The sequence below is a fragment of the Numenius arquata genome, chromosome 18 (assembly GCF_964106895.1).
Source record: "Numenius arquata chromosome 18, bNumArq3.hap1.1, whole genome shotgun sequence".
In the NCBI taxonomy this organism is placed as follows: Eukaryota; Metazoa; Chordata; class Aves; order Charadriiformes; family Scolopacidae; genus Numenius; species Numenius arquata.
Window position 1 is genome coordinate 7,251,028 of NC_133593.1, and position 17,944 is coordinate 7,268,971.

The following is a 17,944-nucleotide window of genomic DNA, read 5'->3' on the forward strand; positions in this document are numbered from 1 at the left end:
TTGGGACCAAGCCCCCACATACTTCACCTTCCCTGTCCCTCAATACACATACCTTCTCCCTCCACACTGCCTGGGACAGACAGACGTGCCAAAAAACAGTCTTTATGCTACCAAGATACACAGACATATAGGGTTTTGCCCACATGCTGCTGGCCTTATAGGCCACCACAGAGGACAGGACACTTTGCTGCTCCAAGCCCCACACCAGGAGCCAGAAAGGTCATTCCCAGACACAAAGGAAATTCTCTTCTGAACCCTGCAGTTTTAAATGGCTCTGCTTTAAACCAACACCTTTCAGCGTTGCAAACAGGCAGATCTCTACCAGGCCCTGTGTCCCAGCGTGATGCTGAGTCAAATCTTTCTTGAAGCAAATCTTTCTGCGTGGCTGGAGCATCCAGCAAAACTGAAACCTAAGGAAGTCACGTGTGGACGTTGCTTAAACCAGTGCCCACAGGTTCAATGAAGACATGGCAAACAGAAACAGCATCCTCATGACACCACTGTCTTGAGCACAAAGATCTCATGCAAAACTTCAAACACAACCCACTTTAAAAACATCTGCACTCTCAACAGCCCACAGGACAGTCCCCAAAATGCCAATAGCCTGAGGGAGTAGCGTGTATCTAACAAAGCTGCCTGAGGCCACAGCAGCTGGAACCCACACAGCACATCCTGCCATCAGCTTTTTTCTTTAAAAAAAAAAAAAAAAAGAAAAAAAGAAAAAAAGAAAAGAAAAAACACATCTGGGATCACTGCCCTAACCAGCAGATGGAATCTCACAGCCATCCCAGAGGCTCTCCCTACGCTTGCTACATCCATGCGTGATAAGCATCTTACCGTGTAGATGGCCAGAAGCGCCAGCTGGTTGTATGGGCGGCCATTTTTGGGAGCAATTTGCTGAGCTTTCAGGTACCAGCTGAGGAACAAAAGAACCAGAGAGAAAGAATTAGTGAAAGGACATCAAAGGTTCCCTTTCTTGCTGTTAAGGGCACAGAATTCCTCTCGCGGTGTTGGCAGTCCCACGGGGAAGAGGCCCTTCGCACAAGTGCCCTCTGCCTGCAAAAGGGTGCACAGGCAGCGAGCCTGGACCCGCCTGGGGAGGCAGATGGGACACAGGACAAGAGACAGGACAGATCCAGCTGCAGAAGGAAAAGTTCTTGGCTCAGCCTAACGCCAGACCCAGCAAACGCTGTCCCCCGTGCAGCCTCAGGCGGGGAGAACAGGCTACTCAGGGAACATTTCTCCCTCAGACCTCTTTTTAGCTCCACAGCAGCTGGGACCAAATCCTTCCTGTCGCTTAGCTAATTTCCAAAATTTTCAAGATACTTAATCATCCCAAAAGAAGAGGCACCCATTCAATGGCAGTCCATTCATCCCTCCATTCTCCTATTTTCCCTCAATCGTATTATCCACCCTCCAGTTTATATCATGGCACACAGATCCAGCAACGCTGTTCAGACACATCATGAACCCACTACGCTCCCCCCAGCCTCCCTGAGATATCAGCATACTCCATGACATCCACAGACCCCAAAACAGACAGCTTTCCCTGCCCTGTCCTCCTAAACTCCACTGATTTCAGGGCTCTGTCTCCCACGCTGGGCTCACCTGCCCCCCACCACTGCTCTTTGCTCAAGAAAAAACATCAGGAAAACAAGAGTGACAGGAAGCAACTCCTGATGCAGTCAGAACATATGGACACATATGGGAACCTCTCCTGGCTGAAAAGCTACCAGAAAATACAACAGCCGTTCTGCCAGCCTCAACAGCACGAACCCTCCCTGCTGCAGGATCAGCAGAGAACAACTGCCACCCTGGAGGGCTGGATCTGCTGGCTTGCTCTCTAGGACAGCAGAACAGTCTACGATACATCTTTCAGCTTCACAGAACCGCAACAGAATACAGAGGTGTGGAAAGACTTCTTTGGCCAGAGGCAAGTTAAAGCTTGAAATAAGATACATCCCTTGGAGAAAGACGAAGAGCCGCACTCAGCGCTACAGCAAAGAACACAATACCTGCGTGCCTTTCCGTAGTTTGCGGTGTCATTCGCTTGTTCTCTGTATCGGCAAATGTCCCCTTGACAAATCATACACCTCTGAGCACTGATCAGCGCGTACTTCACCTGGAAAGAAGCATTCAGTACATCACGTGGGGCCTGCGCAGCGTTGGTTCACCTGCAGACCCAGCGAGCACACAGGGGCTGTAGAGAGCTAAGAGGAGGTCACCGACACACTGAAGGTCTCACAAAAGGGCAGCAGAATGAAATGACAAGGCTCCATGGCACCGGTTCAGCATTTGTAAGGGCAAGCCAATCCCCTAAACACCTCCTTCTCTTACAACAATGCCCCATCTCTCTCCAGAACAGAGTTGTTCAGTCCATGACCAATTTGAGGACAGCTGTCAGGCAAACGCATCTCTCTGGGAATGGAGCTGGACTAAAATATCCCTTCCCAGCTGTCCCTCGCACCTGCACTCACAGCTCAGGGCAACGGGCCGTCAAGTGTCAGGGAGGCAGCACAACTGTTAGCTTCCCTTGTTCATTATTCTGGATTCCACAGAGAGAAATAAGAGATGTTCTATACCTAAGGCAAAGCCGGGGTACCTTTGGACGCTTCTTTGCCTTTATTAGCCCTGGTCACAAACCCAGTACAAAAAAAGTTGTTCTTTGCAAAGTAAGCTAAGAAACGTTAATCCACCAGAGTTGGTTCAACAAGTTCTCTAACAGATTCCCTGCAAACACAGTGACATCTGTTCAGAGTACAGCTGCCTACCTCTTGGCAAGGGCAGCACATTGAGTTCAGCGTGCTACATACGATTAACAGGATGAGAAGTCTCTGGGAGGAAGCCAACCTACCATTTTCCTCAGAGGCTTGCTGCGGATGGCCATCCCATCCATATAGTCCTCTAGCTTGAACTGGTATGACACCTGCAGCTTCTGGAGAAGGCCATCAAAAAAACAAGAGCCCTACAAAACACACACATAACTGGGATAGTACAATCTTTCTGATGACAAGCATGAAATTACCACACCATCCCTGCCACGTGCAAGGAAGAAGGTCTCTCTCCCTGAGGTTTGGGCTGTTTGTCTTCAGAAAACAACGAGGAGGTCGGGGAAAGACCTCAGAGGTTTTCAAGACTGAGCTAGACAATATCAAGACTGACCCGATCTAGTGTTTGAGGAGTTCTGCTCTGAGCAGGACATTGGACTAAAGCCCTCCAGCAGTCCCTTCCCACCAACCTAATTCTGTAAAACACACCCTCTCGGATCTGTCAGCCTACCTTCTGCAAAGAGTAAACCAAGCTGCACAGTTTAACGGAATGACTTTTAAGCAAATTTGATAAAGATTGCACAAACACCTCCAGGAATGCTTCTGTCTATTTCCACGTCAGGGCATTCATTTCATTTTAGCTTAAATCAATTTCCGATTAACATAAACCATACCAAAACAAGCCTAGTTTAAACTGTAACCAATTTAAACTGGACCTACACCTGCTACACTAAACCATAACCTGTCTGAGCATTCTCCTTGCATAAGGATGGCCTAAGGCACACAAAGATATGAATAGGATCGAGAAGGCTGGTTGCCCAGTTACACCACCCCAGTCTAAACGGCAGCCAATCCCACCCAAAGCTTTAGTGGAATTTTGGGATGTTTCTCTCTTCTTACCTCATCCAGAAGCTGAAGCAGTTTGTTCCGAATTTCTTGGGCATCTTCCCCCTGAGGGTCCTTGAGAAGCTGCCGGAATTTCTCAATCACCTGGTAAAACGCGTTCTTCCACAGCAGTTGGTCCACGTTCTGGGTATCGGAGAACTCGATATCCATCAGGATGCACCGTTCGTAGAGCTGCAGCATCTCCACCCTACGGTGAAACACAACCAGCGATCCAACACAACAGCAACTGCCCAGCGCAGGCCTGAGCTGCCAGGGAACATCTGCTGAGGCACCTGCTGCTTCTCATCCAGCCAGCATGAGATCTCAGCAGCTCAGAACACTACGGCAAATCAATGTTTCTACACAGGTTCCTTTGTGCCATGAAGCACAAAGTCTGGCTGCTACGAGCCAGGAACAAACACCAGGAGAACCAAAGAGACAGGAGAGGTCTTGCTATATTAAAATGAACCCCACCTCCCTTCCATCCAACCAAAATACACAGCAGAAATAGAGACCCTGATTCCACAAAAATGAATGAGCTGGGAATGTCACACCTGAAGGAAATAAAGCCTCGGAGTCCCAGAAATCACATTCCCCTCGCCAGTTACCTACAGCCTTGCCCGAACGCTGGAGAAGAATTCCTCCCCTGAATTTAATAAAATAGTTGCAGGCTAGAAAAAGCTCCACAGTATGTAGAGTTTTTGGAAAAGGGGATCCTCAGCTGTTGCTGCCTTGGCAGCCTTATCCCTTGCAATGCTTGGAGCCCTACAGAAAACAGTACAATGGCGTAGATGGTAAAGCCTGGAGCAAAGCCAGATGGCAATGCCCGGAAGAGCCTGACAGAGTAAGAGAAGGATGCTGGCAGGTTCCCATGCAGAGCACAGTTCAGCTGCCCTACTCACGCAGTCCCCAAACCCTGCACACACGCTTGGACAGCACAAACACTGACCAAGAGAAGCAGCACTTGCATCCAAGAGCCCCAAAACACAGCTCCAGAGACAGGCTGGCAGCATGCACTCAGACACAGGCAGGAGACACACCAAGACAGATGGACACTGCCTGCAGGGACGGGGCAAACCCTGTCTACGTTCCCAGGGCAGGGTGGGCTTCACGTGGGTCACAGCAGCACTTTGCAGTCCTTCCTCTCCCTCCAGACAACAGCTCTGGGTGACCTCGACAGCTTGAGAGACCTGAAATCTCCAGTGCTGCTTCAAGCACAGACACATCCCACCCTGTGGTCTACCACGCAACTCCCCAGAACACAGAACAAGCCCTGAAATGATCTCACCTGCTAGACTTGATGCCGGTCAGCTCTGGAAATAAGTCCCCAGAGACACAAAGGTCACAAATAAACATGAAAGATGCCAAGCAGAAACTTGCTACAGCCATGTTAACTACCTTCTAGAGTACCAGTGTCACTTCCCTCTCGCTGGCATCACCAGGTTACTCCCACTGGACCGCCGTGTGTCACAGCGTTGAGTGGTGTCAAGAGCTAAACTGCCCAGCGCTTGAAAGGCGCCGTCACTGTTACACAGGAACCCAAGCAACACTTCGCAAGCACAAGCCTACAGTGGCCGCCCCTGAAGCCAACAATGTAAATCAGACAGCAGATAACTGAGGACAGGTAAGAAAGCAGAAGTCCGCCAGCAAATACTGAAAGCACTGGAACTGAAAGAGACCAGCTCCAGCGAGAGCAAGAAGAACCCAAGAACGGGTGCTCCTCCTGCTCCCTCACATCACTGAGATGCAGGCAAGGCTTTCCACAATCACAAGAAGCCACGGTTGAGCTTCCAGCCCAGGCAAATAATATCTTCACCCACAGTTTCCTCCTGATACCCACACACCACTGGCACATGACAAACAGTCCTAGCACATCAAAAGCTAGCAAGCCACTACCCCATCTCCCAGTCTCTGAGACATTAATGTCTCCAGTATACCAGATCCCCAAGGAGACACCATTCTCTGGATAACAGTTCTGGTAGCAGTTCACCCTGGAAATGTCTCAGTCACACACCCCTCTACACCACGGCCACAAACCTCAGCTGGGCCATCTTCTCCAGCCCCTCCGGGCTGATGCGGTCTCTGGAAAGCAGATTGCTGAGCTGCTGCTCCTGATTCCCAGCCTCGCGGAGGAGTTTGCTGAGCTCCTGCTGCTGCATGTTCCGCATCTGCTGCTCCATCTCAGGACTCAGAGGAGTCGGGGGGAGTGGGCCACACAAGTACTGCCCAGCCTGGCCAGGGTACGCAGGGTAATAGGCTCCTGGGTACACACCGTTGCTTGGACCCATAGGATACTGCAAGGGGTACCCACCATAAGGATACTGGGGGCCTTGACCGGATGCCCGAGGGTAATAATAGGGGTTGTCAGAGTTTTGGAACTTATAATAGGACGTCTGGGCCTGGCGGGCTTCCCCCCAGGAGGTGGGGCTCACTTCATCGTCCGTGTCTAAGAAGTGAAGCTGAGCAGTCTGGCTCTTCAGGGCGGGTTTTTGGTCCGGGTTGTTGGGGTCCCACAGCCGGCGAGCGGTGCCACCTCGGCCCCTGCTTCGGGGGCCTTTACTCCCAGCCCCACCGAGCAGAAGTCGGGGCCCAGGGTGACTGGGTTCAGGGGAGCCCGCGGTGCTGGCAGAGAGGTCTGTGTTAGCAGGCAGGAAAAGAATCCCACGGCCCCTCCCTTGGGGCTCTCTGCTCTGGCTCCTCGCCTCCAAAGTCTCTGAGTCATTGCAACTAACAAACGCCTTCGAGGGCTTTTTTTTATCTGTATCTGTCAGACTGATATCCCTGCTCATAGTCTTGCTGTCAAATGTGACTCGAAACGGTCCCTTGGCTTCCCTGCCGTTGCTGCTCCATTCGCTCTCACTCCTAGAAGCTCGACTCTGCTCTGAATGCTTTTTCTTGTCCGAATTCCTGCTGGAGATGTATGCTTCTGCCTCGTCAATTCTGTCATCGTCCAAGGAGTCAGTAGAGGACGCAGAGAGCTGCTTCCTAGGACGTATTCTTTCTCTGGCACGCTCCTGCCGCCTCTCCACCCCGTCCACGAGTGGGCCTCCATCTACACTGTTGTTGCTTCCAGCTGAGCTTGTGCTGCAGGTGCGGTATCGGCTCCGCCGCTTGTCAGAGCGGGAGTAGCGTTTGGTAGAGCCCAGCTTCCCCTGCATCACCTCATCGCTTGTTCTCCTGATCCTGTCGCTTCGCTCCATTCTTCTTCCTTTTTCTCCCCTTGAGACTTTCACTCCTTCCCCTGCCTGGCTCCCCTCTCTATCCTCCTTGCTTGATTTGGTTTTCCTGTTATTGTCTTTTCCAGCACCTTTCTCAGTCTTTTCATCTCTCTCGACTTTCAGCTGCTCCATCTTACTGGTGACTTCCTCAGTAGCTGACCGTAGGGCCGGCTCTTTAGCAGCTGAATGCAAGCGTTTCCCAGGCTGGTAGATCTGCTGGTCCGGCTTCTTAGTTCTCCTGGTGGTCTTGGGACACCACTCATCTGGAGTGGGCTGCTTAGACAAGTTCTCCTGGCTCTGAAGACCACCTTTAGGCTCTGTCTCTTCATTTTCCTGCGAAGGACCGTTCTGCTTAGAGCTGTTGCCTTTGCTGAAACCCTCCATGACTGGAGCCTCTCCTCTCGAAGGGCCCTTGTCGGTGGCACTTTCCTCCTCAGCTCTGCTCCTCTCCTTCTCTGAGGTGTCGGGCTTTGGTGGCACGAGTTTGCTCCTCAGCCGAGAGAGGCCAGGCTTGTAAATTTCCAGGTCTGGGCGCCTGTTGTCCTTGCGGTGTCTTGGCTCCTTCGCTTCTTTCATGTTTTCTGGGGAAAAAGGGAGAAGAGAAATTTACTCCCACCAAAAACCAGCCAGAGACAAAAAAAAAAACCCCAAAAAACCCACGTGTCAAATATTCAAGAAGAAATATTAAGTAAAGGCAAAGGGCCTAACACCCTCAGGGCAGGTCTAAGAGAACAGGTCTGCAATTCTCTGACAGGGCTTACAGGAAATGACAGAGCAAGAGTAGGAAATGAGAAAGTATAACAAAGCTGCTCAAACCCTTGGCCTGACTTCGAAAAACACATCCCGCAACCGTTTCGCCTCAAAGAGCCAGCAAGCTGTGGAAGTGACAGACACAGCACCACACACGGCTTGAACGCTCATATGCAAGTACCGGACAAAAAGTTTTAGCGTTACAGGTTTCAGCAGCGGCTGCCGGCTGTTGGTGCAGGAGGAGCCTTCTCCAACAGCCCCCTGCTCTGCCAACACATCGGTTTGAGTCGCATTTTTGCCCCTCGCTCACAACCCGGTAAACGTTTCTCTGCTCCTCTCTGTAACTGTATTTACACAAAAACTCATTAGAGAGCACAACCCGGACGATGTATAATTAGAGGTTTCACCAAGCCGGGCTGTTACACGCTGTATTTCCTCAACTTTTTCCTCTCGTCAGTCCCTCACACCAGCCCGCACCACCCCAGGAGGCCACCGCGACCGGCCCCGGCGGCGGCAGGAGGGTCCCGGGGGGCTGGGGAGCAGGGACCGACCTGACCCCAGGGCAAAGCCGCACCGGCTGCCGCTACCCTCCCCGGGCGGCCCCTGCTCCCCGCGTTTGCGTGCTCTCACCCCGGTAACAACCGTGTCCGGGGCGACGCGGCGGCCCCCACCGAGGGGCCCAGCCCGCCCCCAGGCAGGTGCCGCTGAGGGGAGTTGCGGGGAGAAAGCCCAAGCGCCAGCAGCAACCCCCGGCTCCCACCGCCGATCCCCGCCACCCCCTCACCTCTCCCGGCGCGGGCCTGCGCCGCCACCATGTCCCGCAGCTCGGCGGCCGAGACGCGGACGCGCTCCAGCCCCTCCGCCATCTTCCCTCCGCCGCGGGGGGGGTGGTAGGGGGGAGTGGGACGGACGGGCGGACGGCGGCCGCGCAGGGCCAAAAAGAAGCGCTGCGACGCGCATGCGCGTTTGCAGGTCGTGCGCGGCGCCGCGCACATGGCGGCGCTGGGCGAGGTGCGGGCGGCGGAGCGGCGGCTGGACGGGCGGCTGCACCGAACGCCGCTGCTCACCTGCCGGGCCCTGGATCGCCTGGCCGGCCGGCGGCTGCTCTTCAAGTGCGAGCTCTTCCAGAGAACCGGTTCCTTCAAGGTGGGGGGTGAAGGGGGCGGCGCCACCGCACGGCCCCTGGGAACAAAGGTCGCTTCTTGTGACAGAGAAACTCGCTTTCTGCTCCCACCAGGGGAGACGTGGCTTCTGCCACCCTTGGAAGGTGGTGAGGCACTGGAACAGGTTGCCCAGAGAAGCTGTGGATGCCCCATCCCTGGGGGTGTCCAAGGCCAGGCTGGAGAGGGCTTTGAGCAACCTGGTCTGGTGGGAGGTGTCCCTGCCCAGGGCAGGGGGTGGGAATGAGATGGTCTTTAAGGTCCCTTCCAACCCAAACCATTCTGTGATTCTATGACATTCCCCACCTCCCCCCAGAGCCCAGCACAGCTCCCGGGCAGCGGCACTGAGGGTGCTGCTCTCTCCTTCCAGATCCGCGGTGCCCTCAACGCCGTCAGGAGCCTCGTCGAGGAAAGCCAGCGGGCTGGGAAGGAGCTGCCCCGGGCCGTTGTGACACACAGCAGCGGGAATCACGGCCAGGCGCTCGCCTGTGCTGCTCAGGCAGAAGGTAACGTGTACCCCAAGCTCCAACTCCCTCCCAGAGAGCAGCCGGGCAGCAGAGGCAGCTCCATCCACCCAGCTCTGTCCCCTCTGGAGATAAGCAGGGGTGTCCCTCACCTGAGCAAGCACAAACACGTCACTCCTACAGCTCTAATTGGCTGCTTGTGGCTTTTTGGCTGTTGGATTTGCCTCCTCTTTTGTCACACAGGGATTCCCGCCTACGTCGTGGTGCCCCGCACAGCCCCACGCTGTAAGCAAGATGCCATCCGCGCCTACGGTGCCACGCTGGTGCCCTGCGAGCCCAGCGACGAGGTACGGCACACGGAGATCAGCCCAGGGACAGGGCCCAGCCGGGCTGAGAGATGACCAACCGTCTGCACTCTTTCCCTTAGTCCAGAGCCGAGACAGCAGCCCGTGTAGTCCAGGAGACAGGAGGAGTCATGGTGCACCCCAACCAGGAGCCGGCGGTGATCGCGGGGCAAGGTACCATCGCCCTGGAGGTGCTGGAGCAGGTGAGGGAAACACAGGGGTGCAGCAAAAAAAGGGGGTGCCTGAGGTGCCAGAAGCACTTATGCTTCCTTTCTCACAGGCACCTGAGGTAAACGCAGTGGTGGTTCCCGTGGGAGGCGGAGGAATGATTGCAGGAATAGCAGTTGCCATCAAGGTAGGCAACAGCTTCTGTGGGAAGCGATGGCAGCACCTTTTCTCTTTAGAAACGGAGAGAAATCTCTGGTGCCCAGGGTCTGCAGGGCAGCAGCATGGTGTACGCACAGCAACAGGGGACAGGCACACACCAGTTTACACCAAGAGGCTCCTCCTGCTCTCTGCAGGCTTTGAGACCAGACGTGAAAGTGTTCGCAGCCGAGCCACGCAACGCAGACGACTGTTACCAGTCCAAGGTAAGAGGGGAACTGACCCCTAACCTTCACCCACCGGATACCATCGCGGACGCGGTTAAAACCAGCATCGGACCGAACACATGGCCCATCATCAGGGATTTGGTTGATGACGTCGTGACAGTCTCGGAGGAAGAAATCAAGGTAAACGCTCCCGGGCTCCCTTCTCACGGTAGCTGCCAGCAGGCAGCTGCCTCCAGCCACCCTTTGCCCCTCCACTCTCACCCCTCCGCCCTCTCAGGGCAGCGCAAGCCCCTGTGCACAATCACAGCTGTGCGACACCCACACTGTCTCCAGCTGGAAAGGGCTGGCGGAAGCTCTGCTCCCCCTTCCCAGAGCGCTGCAGAGAGATGTGCCCTCTGCAACCCCGGAGCAGCCTGTACTCGCTGCCGGGATGACAGCTGCTGCTCTGTCCCGACAGCGAGCAACGCGGCTGGTATGGGAAAGGATGAAGCTGCTGATCGAGCCAACAGCGGGTGTGGGAGTGGCGGCCGTGCTCTCGGAGCAGTTCCAGGCGGTCCCCCGGGAAGTGGAGAACGTTTGCATCGTGCTGTGCGGGGGAAACGTGGACCTGAGCTCCCTGACCTGGCTCACAGACCTCCCTGGGAAAGCGGAATGAGAGTGGAGCCACGTCTGAAGTGGCGGAAACCTCACTCTGAGTTTGTACAGTCTGATTTTGTGCGTTACAAAAAACAAATAAACAACCCCAAACGCTTAAAAGTTTTTGTGGAGGGATAAGGGAAGCTGGTGTTGGTTTCTACAGCACAGAACTGCTTGGTTCCAAATCAAAGGGTGGCTACTGGGGGGCCTGGAAGCAAAATGCAGCCTGTTCTCCCCTCCCCAGCTGCTCTGCTCTGGGACAGACCTCCCATGAGCTGCCCTCAATCACTCTGCCGAGCTGCTACTTCACCTTTCTTTCTCAGCGTCACCACTAACTTCCAGCAAACTTCTACCCTTGATGCAGCAAAACCCTCACCGCTATGGCAGGGCACAAGGAAAAGACACCAGCCCCAGTGGGCCAAGGGGTTCACGACAGAAGGGGTGCACACAGCCTCCCTGTTTGGCCTCCACATCCAGACACCACCAAGACACAGGCACTTAGATGTTTTTTTAAAACATTTTCCATTAAAATAAATAGCTGTAGCTGGTACCTGAGCAGCAGCTGTTGAGACAGCCGCCCCTGTACAGACCCCAGCAGTAACACGTCCGAGACATCAGTGCTGTCCTCGCTGTGCAGTGGCTGAGAACAGCATCCGGGGAGCTAAGGCACAAACTGCATCAGCCACGCTGGAGACTTATTCCATTTCCACCTCCTGCACCGGCAGCGCGCTCTCATTCCTCACCCACGGCACAGGCTCTGGAACATGGGGGTCAAAAGTCCATTTAGGAAAAACGCGCTTATAGAGGTTTAGCAGCACCGTGTCCTGGGACTTTAGCTGTCCATCGAAGTGGCACTTCATGTGACCATGGGTCCCTAAGCAGAAAGCAGAACAGGCCATTAGCTGTCTCTCCTGCCCAGGAGGACCACATCCTGCCCAACATGGCAGAGATAAACACAGGACCAAACCTACCTAATGGCTCCTTGATGTGTCCTCTACGACCCCACTTTGTCCTCAGCTCCACTGGCTTAAACCACATCACATCCTCTGGAGATCAGAACATGAAAGACAGGTAAGAAACAGGCTTTGCTGCACCAACACAACCGCTTTCCCAAGGGCAGGAGCTCAGCTTCCCCATCCCCTTTTCCCACCGCACAGAGACGGGCTGTACCTCTGCTAAAGAACATGTATCGCACGACAGCCGTCTTGGTAAAGATCTTGAAAGGGTGGCCACTGAGCACCAGCCGCTTGATGACGATTCTGTCTGGGTCCACAGAGAGCAGAGAACCCGTGGCAATGAGGTCATGCATTCCTGCAAGGAAGAGTCACTAATGCACTAGGGCAGCAACACAGAAGGTGCCTCCATCACCTCTGCCCCACCACAACCCCCTTCCCCAAATGGTTCCAGGCCCAGGGCAACCCCACAGCAGGGACAGACAAAGGTGCCAGTGATATTCGGGATGGAAATGCAATAATCTCAAATAGCGTGAAGGGGACAGCTTTTTCAAGCCACACTTTCTGGATAGATGCACTTTTAAGTGGGGCATGGGAACAGCCTGCTAATATTTCTTTACCAGACACCACTTCCTCTGCACTTACCAACTTACCATTACTTCTCTGTTTAAAAAGAAGCACCGAGGCAGGAGGGAAAGTGATGGGAGCGTAAACAGTCACCACCAGGGCAGCGTCCGGGCGCAGGAAACGCTCCAGCTTATGCTTATCAGCTAGGACAGAACAGCAATGATCAGGTTCAGGCCAACAGCAGTCCTCGGAGCTTTGGGACCTCCTGTTGAGCCCATTCTTCCCTGGCTAACAGGCTTTTGTGCTTTAGGAAAACAGGTGACAAACACCCCTCCTCTGCTGGCACAGACTATCTGAGAATGAAGGCGATCCTCAGAGCTACCAGGTGTGGAGCCTGCCACCACCTTGCCTGGACCAGTGAGCCACCTTGCCCAAGCCCTTCCACTCCCCACCATCTAGTGCCTCCTCCGGAAGCCTCAGAGCCTAGGAGTGAATCTTCAGAAGAGTCCTTCAGCCAGGTTCAGACACCACGGCTAAGACATCACAGGCTTCCTGCCCTAGAAACCCCAGCCCAACCTCCTGGCACCCCACCGGTCCCTCACAAACCTGAGGTGTGCTGGGAGAACAGGGGGGATGCCCGGAAGCGCCTGAACCCACAATGAAAGATCAGCTCCTCCTTTGCCTTCACTGGCTCACTGTTGCTCGGATGCCGCCGCACCAGGAAATTCAACACTGACATCTGCAGGAGAGACAGCACTGTGAAGCGGCGACAGCAGGGCTGGCAAATGGTGGCCACAGCAGAAAGCATGGGACACTGAGGCAAGGACAAAGCCCTCGACAGTGGCTTCCCTGAAAGCTGCTGATCACCACTGCGGACACCTCACCCAGGCTCAGCCTAAACACCCCTGGCAGCTTCAGCCTGCTCTGACCCAAGGGAAGGTCCTACTTTGAAACCTAGGGGAGATTTCAGCCCAAACCCTCTGCAGCCAGAAGCTCTCCAACCCATGCAACCTGAAGGAATCAGACAAGGAGTTGCACACCTACGAGCTATTAGCAGGGCCATACTTGGTTACCTTTTGTTCGTGGGGAAGCAGCGAGAACAGGATTAGGGGCTTCCCTTCTTTGAAGCTCTCCATCACTGAGACAGGGACATTGGAGACGTGAAGTGTAACGTACCAGCCAACCTGCCAAGAGAGGATCAGTTGTGAATGCCTGTGTCAACAGAAAAGCATCAGAAGTAACATCTGCCTGGATTAGAGAGGGAGTCCAGGAGAATGGTATCATCTGAACTCATGACTTCATGCTAAGAACCAGCTGGCTAAAAAGATCCACCAGCCACCTCCCTGAAAAGTCTTTCCTACTGGCAGTAAGGGAACACAGTAGGGGAAAAGAACAGCAAGAGAAAAGGGTGCTACCAAGGCTCCTTCAGTCTCCTCTTTCTCTATTTGCCGGAAGATGTGCTTTCTGGTCCGGGAGAAGTCCTGGAACTGGAAAATCCTGGCATAATCCCTTGGGAGATTCTCTTTGGGGTCCCATGGAGAAGTCCGGAAGCTCTTCAGCCCCCTGTACTTCTGGAACCTAAAGGACAGATAACAGAAATGACAAACTACTTCACCAATCAAGGTGTGTGGCCAGCACCTTCTGTGATCTGCAGGGACACACATCTTCAGAGAGGGCAAAGGGAGCAAAGCAAACATTAGCCCTCAGAAAAGATCTTAGCGCAGAGAACACTGGAAACAGCAGCCAAGTCCCCAAACAACCTGCCCTTGCATCAGGGCTCTGCCATCCTCCTCCCTTTCCCAGGTCAGGACCCAGCTCCCCCTGCCACCCAGAGCTGCCCAGGCCACCCACTGCCTCCCTTGGAAGCCTCAGAGCCTAAAGATGTGTCTTCAGAAGAGTCCTTCAGCCAGGTTCAGACACCACGGCTAAGACATCATAGGCTTCCTGTCCTATCTCACAAAACCAGACAGAAGGGTGCCTTCCAGCTCCTCTCCCAAAGCATCCTGTTTCTTACCGGACTCTAGCAGGTACATCACGTGGCGTGTCCACCTCATCCGGAAACATTTCATCCATTCTCTCCTGTTTGTATCTCTCCAGCATCTCTTCATCTTCCTCCACTTTCTCATCATACTGGTCATCCCGCAAGCACTCAGAAACGGTCATGGTCTCACATTCCTCCTCTGCAGGTTCCTCTTCCTCCTCACTGCTTTCCCCCTCCTGACACAGAGGACAGCACAGAGCCTGTGAGCACATGTGCTCTCTGTCCATGTCCCTGCAGCTCTGCAAACTCTGCGTGTACGCGCACTGTGTGAATTGTGAGCCAAGCTACACCACAGGGCCTCACTTCGGTATCTAACAGGCCAAAGAAGCAACATAACACATGGAAGAGATTTAACAATGGAAATCCAGGCAAGTCCTGGCTCTGTGTTGTGCTCTTGCATGGAGCAAGCCGGAAGGACAGGATTGTCCTAGTATACACAGTAACGCCATGGAGGTCACCTGCAGTATGAGCTCTTGGAATTACCTGGGAAACTGCCTCTTCCATCATATCATCATCGATGTCATCATCTTCATCATCATCATCTTCCTGATTGCCCTCTTCTTCATCATCCACAATCCAGGCAGCCTGGTACTTGGATGTGCCTTTGGGGACCTTCACCACCTTCCTGTTTGCCTTCAGAGAAGCTGTAGGATTTCCCACCAATAGTTAATACAGGAACCATTCTCCTTTCCCTCAGCAACATTTACACCAGAAGAGCCAAGATCAGCTCTAGACCAGAATCAGTTTTCCAGCACAGAATTTGTCAGGGCGCAGAAAAGGCAGCTAAAACGTAATTCTGCCACGTGCCAGGCAAACCACGCTGTCTGCTAACCAGGTGACGGGACTAGGAATGGAAGTCCTGGGCTCCCAACTAGCACGCTTCTTCATAGCCATCCCACTGACAGAGGGTTTCTAACAACCCACTTTAACAGGGACAAGAAAAAGGTACAGAAGTATTGCTGCTACTCACCCTCTGCTTCTTGGAGTTCTTCTTCAGTAGGCCACGTCTGCTCCCCTTCCATAGGATCAGGAACCACTTCTGACTGCAAAGACTCTTGCTTGTTTGGATCTGCCTTCATCAGGACCTTAACATCTTCCTCCATCTCATCAGTACCGTTTACAGAGTCATCCTGAAGGGCAAGAGCAGAATTCCCAGCTGTAAATACACCTAACTCCAGCTAGCAATCTGTCTGAAGTGAAACTCCCTTAAGTATCATGTTTGTAACGCTGTGATATAACGTTTGTTAAATGCCACGTGTAGGGAATCTCAGCTCAGTAGCAGAACACAGCCCTGCTGGCTCTTGATAAAACTCCCTTTGCCTCCCCTTAACCACATACACCCAGTTGTATTTTCCCGATAAAAGTTTAGAAACATCATGTTCTAACAGGACCAGCAAAGCCCTGACCTCCCAACGCACCTGTATCTCCATGTCCTGACTCCTCTTCTGTCCTTTAACCACTCGGGGGTTCAAAGAGAGGGGATCAGGGGGCGCATCCACCTGGGTCATGTGGAAGTCTCCATACCCCACAATATGCACCAGGCTGTTCACGTCCAGGGTCTGTCCCCGGACAAAGCCGGACACCTTTAAGGTCCCAACCAGGTCGCTCTCCTGACCGGGTACAAACTCAGCAGCGTAAGCGAGCAGGTGAGCCCGTCTATCCCGAAAAGCGAGATGCCGCTGCTTCTGGGTGGCGAGGTGCCGCAGCAGCAGCGAGGACTCCTGCTCCGTGTTCAGCGGAAAGAGCTTGGCCTCCGGAAAGCGCTTCTCAATGGCTTTGGCCAGTTTCTTCCTGGCATCTATTCGCTTCTTAGGTGGCAAGTCAGCGCCCCCTGGGACAGCAAGAGCTACCAAGCAGGGCACAGAACAGAGCTCAGGATCAGAACCTGTTCTGATACACCTTTTGCTAAGCATTAAAACAAACTCAGATACCAGTAACCCAAATAACCAAGCAATAGATCCACACCCCAAGTCACAAAGGCAGTTTCACCCATTCAAAAGAACAATCAGGACAGAAAAATCTGTATTTAGAGGTAAGATTTTGAGACTAAATGAGACCATGGAGATAAGACCCAGGAACTGACCCCAGTATCTGAATCCCTTTGCTCTGCTCACCTGAGTAACTGCTACAACGCTAAGAACCACCACGCACCCAGAAGTCTAAGCCTAGAATACCCCTTTTATGTCCAGCACTCCCCTACCAGGGTAGTAACACAACAAGGGAGCATGACAACGGCGTTCACTCGACTGATCTACGCTCAGAAACAGAGCAAAGACCTATGATTACCTATTAACACATAGAGTTTTTAATTACTTCAACAGAAAATCCCCATCAAGCACCCTCTTGACCTATATCCCACTAAAAGCCCTTAATATTTCTCACTCACTCACCGTAACTGGGCAGCCCCTGCGCGAAGAGGCAGGAGAGGCAGTACTCCCCTGCGCTGTCCCAGCCATCTGCAGGATCCAGGATGAATAGGAGGGAGTCGGCGACCTTTGCTAGGTCTAGGACAGCATGAAGGTCTCCTGCACACAAAACACCTCCATTACTGAGGCTGCCAAAGGTACAGAGCCAAGAATGACATCAACAATAGCATTTCCTCACCTGCCTGTGCTGTCATGAAGCGCCAACGCTGCTTGAGACGGGGACAGAGAAGCGCAAAGCCACCAGCTCTTCCCTCATCGACACGGACAACAGCAGAGTCCTGGCTCTGCAGCAAGTGGAGGGTGTCATGGGCTGCAGCCCTGCTGTGCAGCGGCACCAGAACCACGAGGTGTGGGGGCCCATCCCTGCTGCCCAAGCTCCGCTTCTCTGCCAGCACCTGCGGGCACAACTGCAGAGGGTGAACCCCGGCCCCAATCCAGTTCCTATCCTACCCCCCCGATCAATACCGGATCCCTCCATTGCTCAACTCGAACCCGCTTGACACAGTAATGTTCCGCTTGACCTACACTGAACAGACCCAGGCGCTCATTCCTCTCCCTGGTCCAGCTCCTGAGTCTCCCGTAAAGACCCAACGTGGCCCATCCCCACAGACACGCACCGGCCCCGTTCCCGCACCCCACTCGCAAACACCCGAACCGGCGCGGTTCCCCCAGGGCCCTCACCGCCTCCTTGCGCTGCCGGCGAAGCTGCAGCGCCTGGTGCCTCCGGTCCACCCTGCTGAGGTCGCGGATCCGCCGGCGGGGCTGGGCCTTGACGGAAACGCGGCCTGCGGGGGGAGAGAGCGGTCAGGCGGGCCGCGGCGCGCAGGGCCGGCGGGGAAGGCGGCTGGGCCGGTCCCGCCCCGCCTCACCTCCAGCACGGCGCTGCGACGACCCGCTGTGCTTCCCGCCCTTGTGCGCTTTGTTCTGCTGCTTCAGCGGCCCGGGCCGGTGGGCGCCCGCCGCCACCATGCTGCCTCCTCGCCGCTTCCGGCACGTCACTTCCGGCGCCGCGACGCACGCAGGGCTCCGCACAGACTAAGATGGCGGCGTGAGGGAAGGGGGATGGCGGAGCTGCTTTGGCCTTGCCCGCCCAGAAGGAGGAGCGGCGGGCCCGGCCCCGCGGGGAGGGCGGGAAAGCGGCGCTGAGGGGCCGGGACCAGCCCCAGTGAGGGAGGCGGGTG

The 17,944-nt window shown here is 54.4% G+C and overlaps 3 protein-coding genes and 2 non-coding genes across 5 annotated transcripts in view; 1 reads left to right on the plus strand and 4 right to left on the minus strand.

Annotated features, from left to right (window-relative positions):
• Positions 1 to 8,500, minus strand: part of SMG6 (SMG6 nonsense mediated mRNA decay factor) — a 111,676-nt gene extending 103,176 nt beyond the window's left edge. The window contains exons 1-6 of the mRNA XM_074160435.1: positions 8,406 to 8,500; positions 5,691 to 7,452; positions 3,669 to 3,861; positions 2,855 to 2,965; positions 2,016 to 2,122; positions 838 to 916 (exon numbers count right to left, since the gene is read on the minus strand). Coding sequence (XP_074016536.1) covers positions 838 to 916; positions 2,016 to 2,122; positions 2,855 to 2,965; positions 3,669 to 3,861; positions 5,691 to 7,452; positions 8,406 to 8,487 — 2,334 coding nt within the window. The 5' untranslated portion in view covers positions 8,488 to 8,500. The remainder of the gene's footprint in view (positions 1 to 837; positions 917 to 2,015; positions 2,123 to 2,854; positions 2,966 to 3,668; positions 3,862 to 5,690; positions 7,453 to 8,405) is intronic.
• Positions 8,501 to 8,602: 102 nt separating this feature from the next.
• SRR (serine racemase) lies at positions 8,603 to 10,889 on the plus strand. Its single transcript, XM_074160735.1, has 7 exons — positions 8,603 to 8,767; positions 9,152 to 9,287; positions 9,489 to 9,592; positions 9,673 to 9,792; positions 9,870 to 9,944; positions 10,111 to 10,320; positions 10,598 to 10,889. The coding sequence occupies exons 1-7, from the start codon at positions 8,615 to 8,617 to the stop codon at positions 10,793 to 10,795; spliced, it is 996 nt and encodes a 331-aa protein (XP_074016836.1). The 5' UTR covers positions 8,603 to 8,614; the 3' UTR covers positions 10,796 to 10,889.
• A 376-nt stretch (positions 10,890 to 11,265) lies between these two features.
• Positions 11,266 to 17,768, minus strand: TSR1 (TSR1 ribosome maturation factor). Its single transcript, XM_074160437.1, has 15 exons — positions 17,633 to 17,768; positions 17,445 to 17,548; positions 16,942 to 17,158; positions 16,728 to 16,862; positions 15,756 to 16,183; positions 15,308 to 15,467; positions 14,821 to 14,981; positions 14,311 to 14,513; positions 13,712 to 13,874; positions 13,370 to 13,480; positions 12,903 to 13,035; positions 12,383 to 12,499; positions 11,947 to 12,087; positions 11,748 to 11,822; positions 11,266 to 11,650 (listed from the first exon to the last, which is right to left on the minus strand). The coding sequence occupies exons 1-15, from the start codon at positions 17,730 to 17,732 to the stop codon at positions 11,472 to 11,474; spliced, it is 2,427 nt and encodes an 808-aa protein (XP_074016538.1). The 5' UTR covers positions 17,733 to 17,768; the 3' UTR covers positions 11,266 to 11,471.
• Positions 12,760 to 12,852, minus strand: LOC141473468 (small nucleolar RNA SNORD91 family). The gene has a single exon (XR_012463565.1). It is a non-coding gene; the product is annotated as a small nucleolar RNA SNORD91 family (small nucleolar RNA).
• LOC141473467 (small nucleolar RNA SNORD91 family) lies at positions 14,152 to 14,244 on the minus strand. Its single transcript, XR_012463564.1, has one exon. It is a non-coding gene; the product is annotated as a small nucleolar RNA SNORD91 family (small nucleolar RNA).
• Positions 17,769 to 17,944: the final 176 nt, after the last annotated feature.

Bases quoted from the DNA above. Each gene is read 5' to 3' on its own strand.
- SRR (XM_074160735.1), top strand. From the start codon at position 8,615: ATGGCGGCGCTGGGCGAGGTGCGGGCGGCGGAGCGGCGGCTGGACGGG. The intron at 9,793-9,869 runs GTGAGGGAAACA...CCTTTCTCACAG, and splicing joins CCCTGGAGGTGCTGGAGCAG to GCACCTGAGGTAAACGCAGT. The intron at 10,321-10,597 runs GTAAACGCTCCC...CTGTCCCGACAG, and splicing joins TCTCGGAGGAAGAAATCAAG to CGAGCAACGCGGCTGGTATG.
- TSR1 (XM_074160437.1), bottom strand. From the start codon at position 17,732: ATGGTGGCGGCGGGCGCCCACCGGCCCGGGCCGCTGAAGCAGCAGAAC. The intron at 15,468-15,755 runs GTGCGTTGGGAG...CTTGCCCTTCAG, and splicing joins GTCAGGACATGGAGATACAG to GATGACTCTGTAAACGGTAC. The intron at 11,823-11,946 runs GTACAGCCCGTC...TCTGATCTCCAG, and splicing joins ATACATGTTCTTTAGCAGAG to AGGATGTGATGTGGTTTAAG.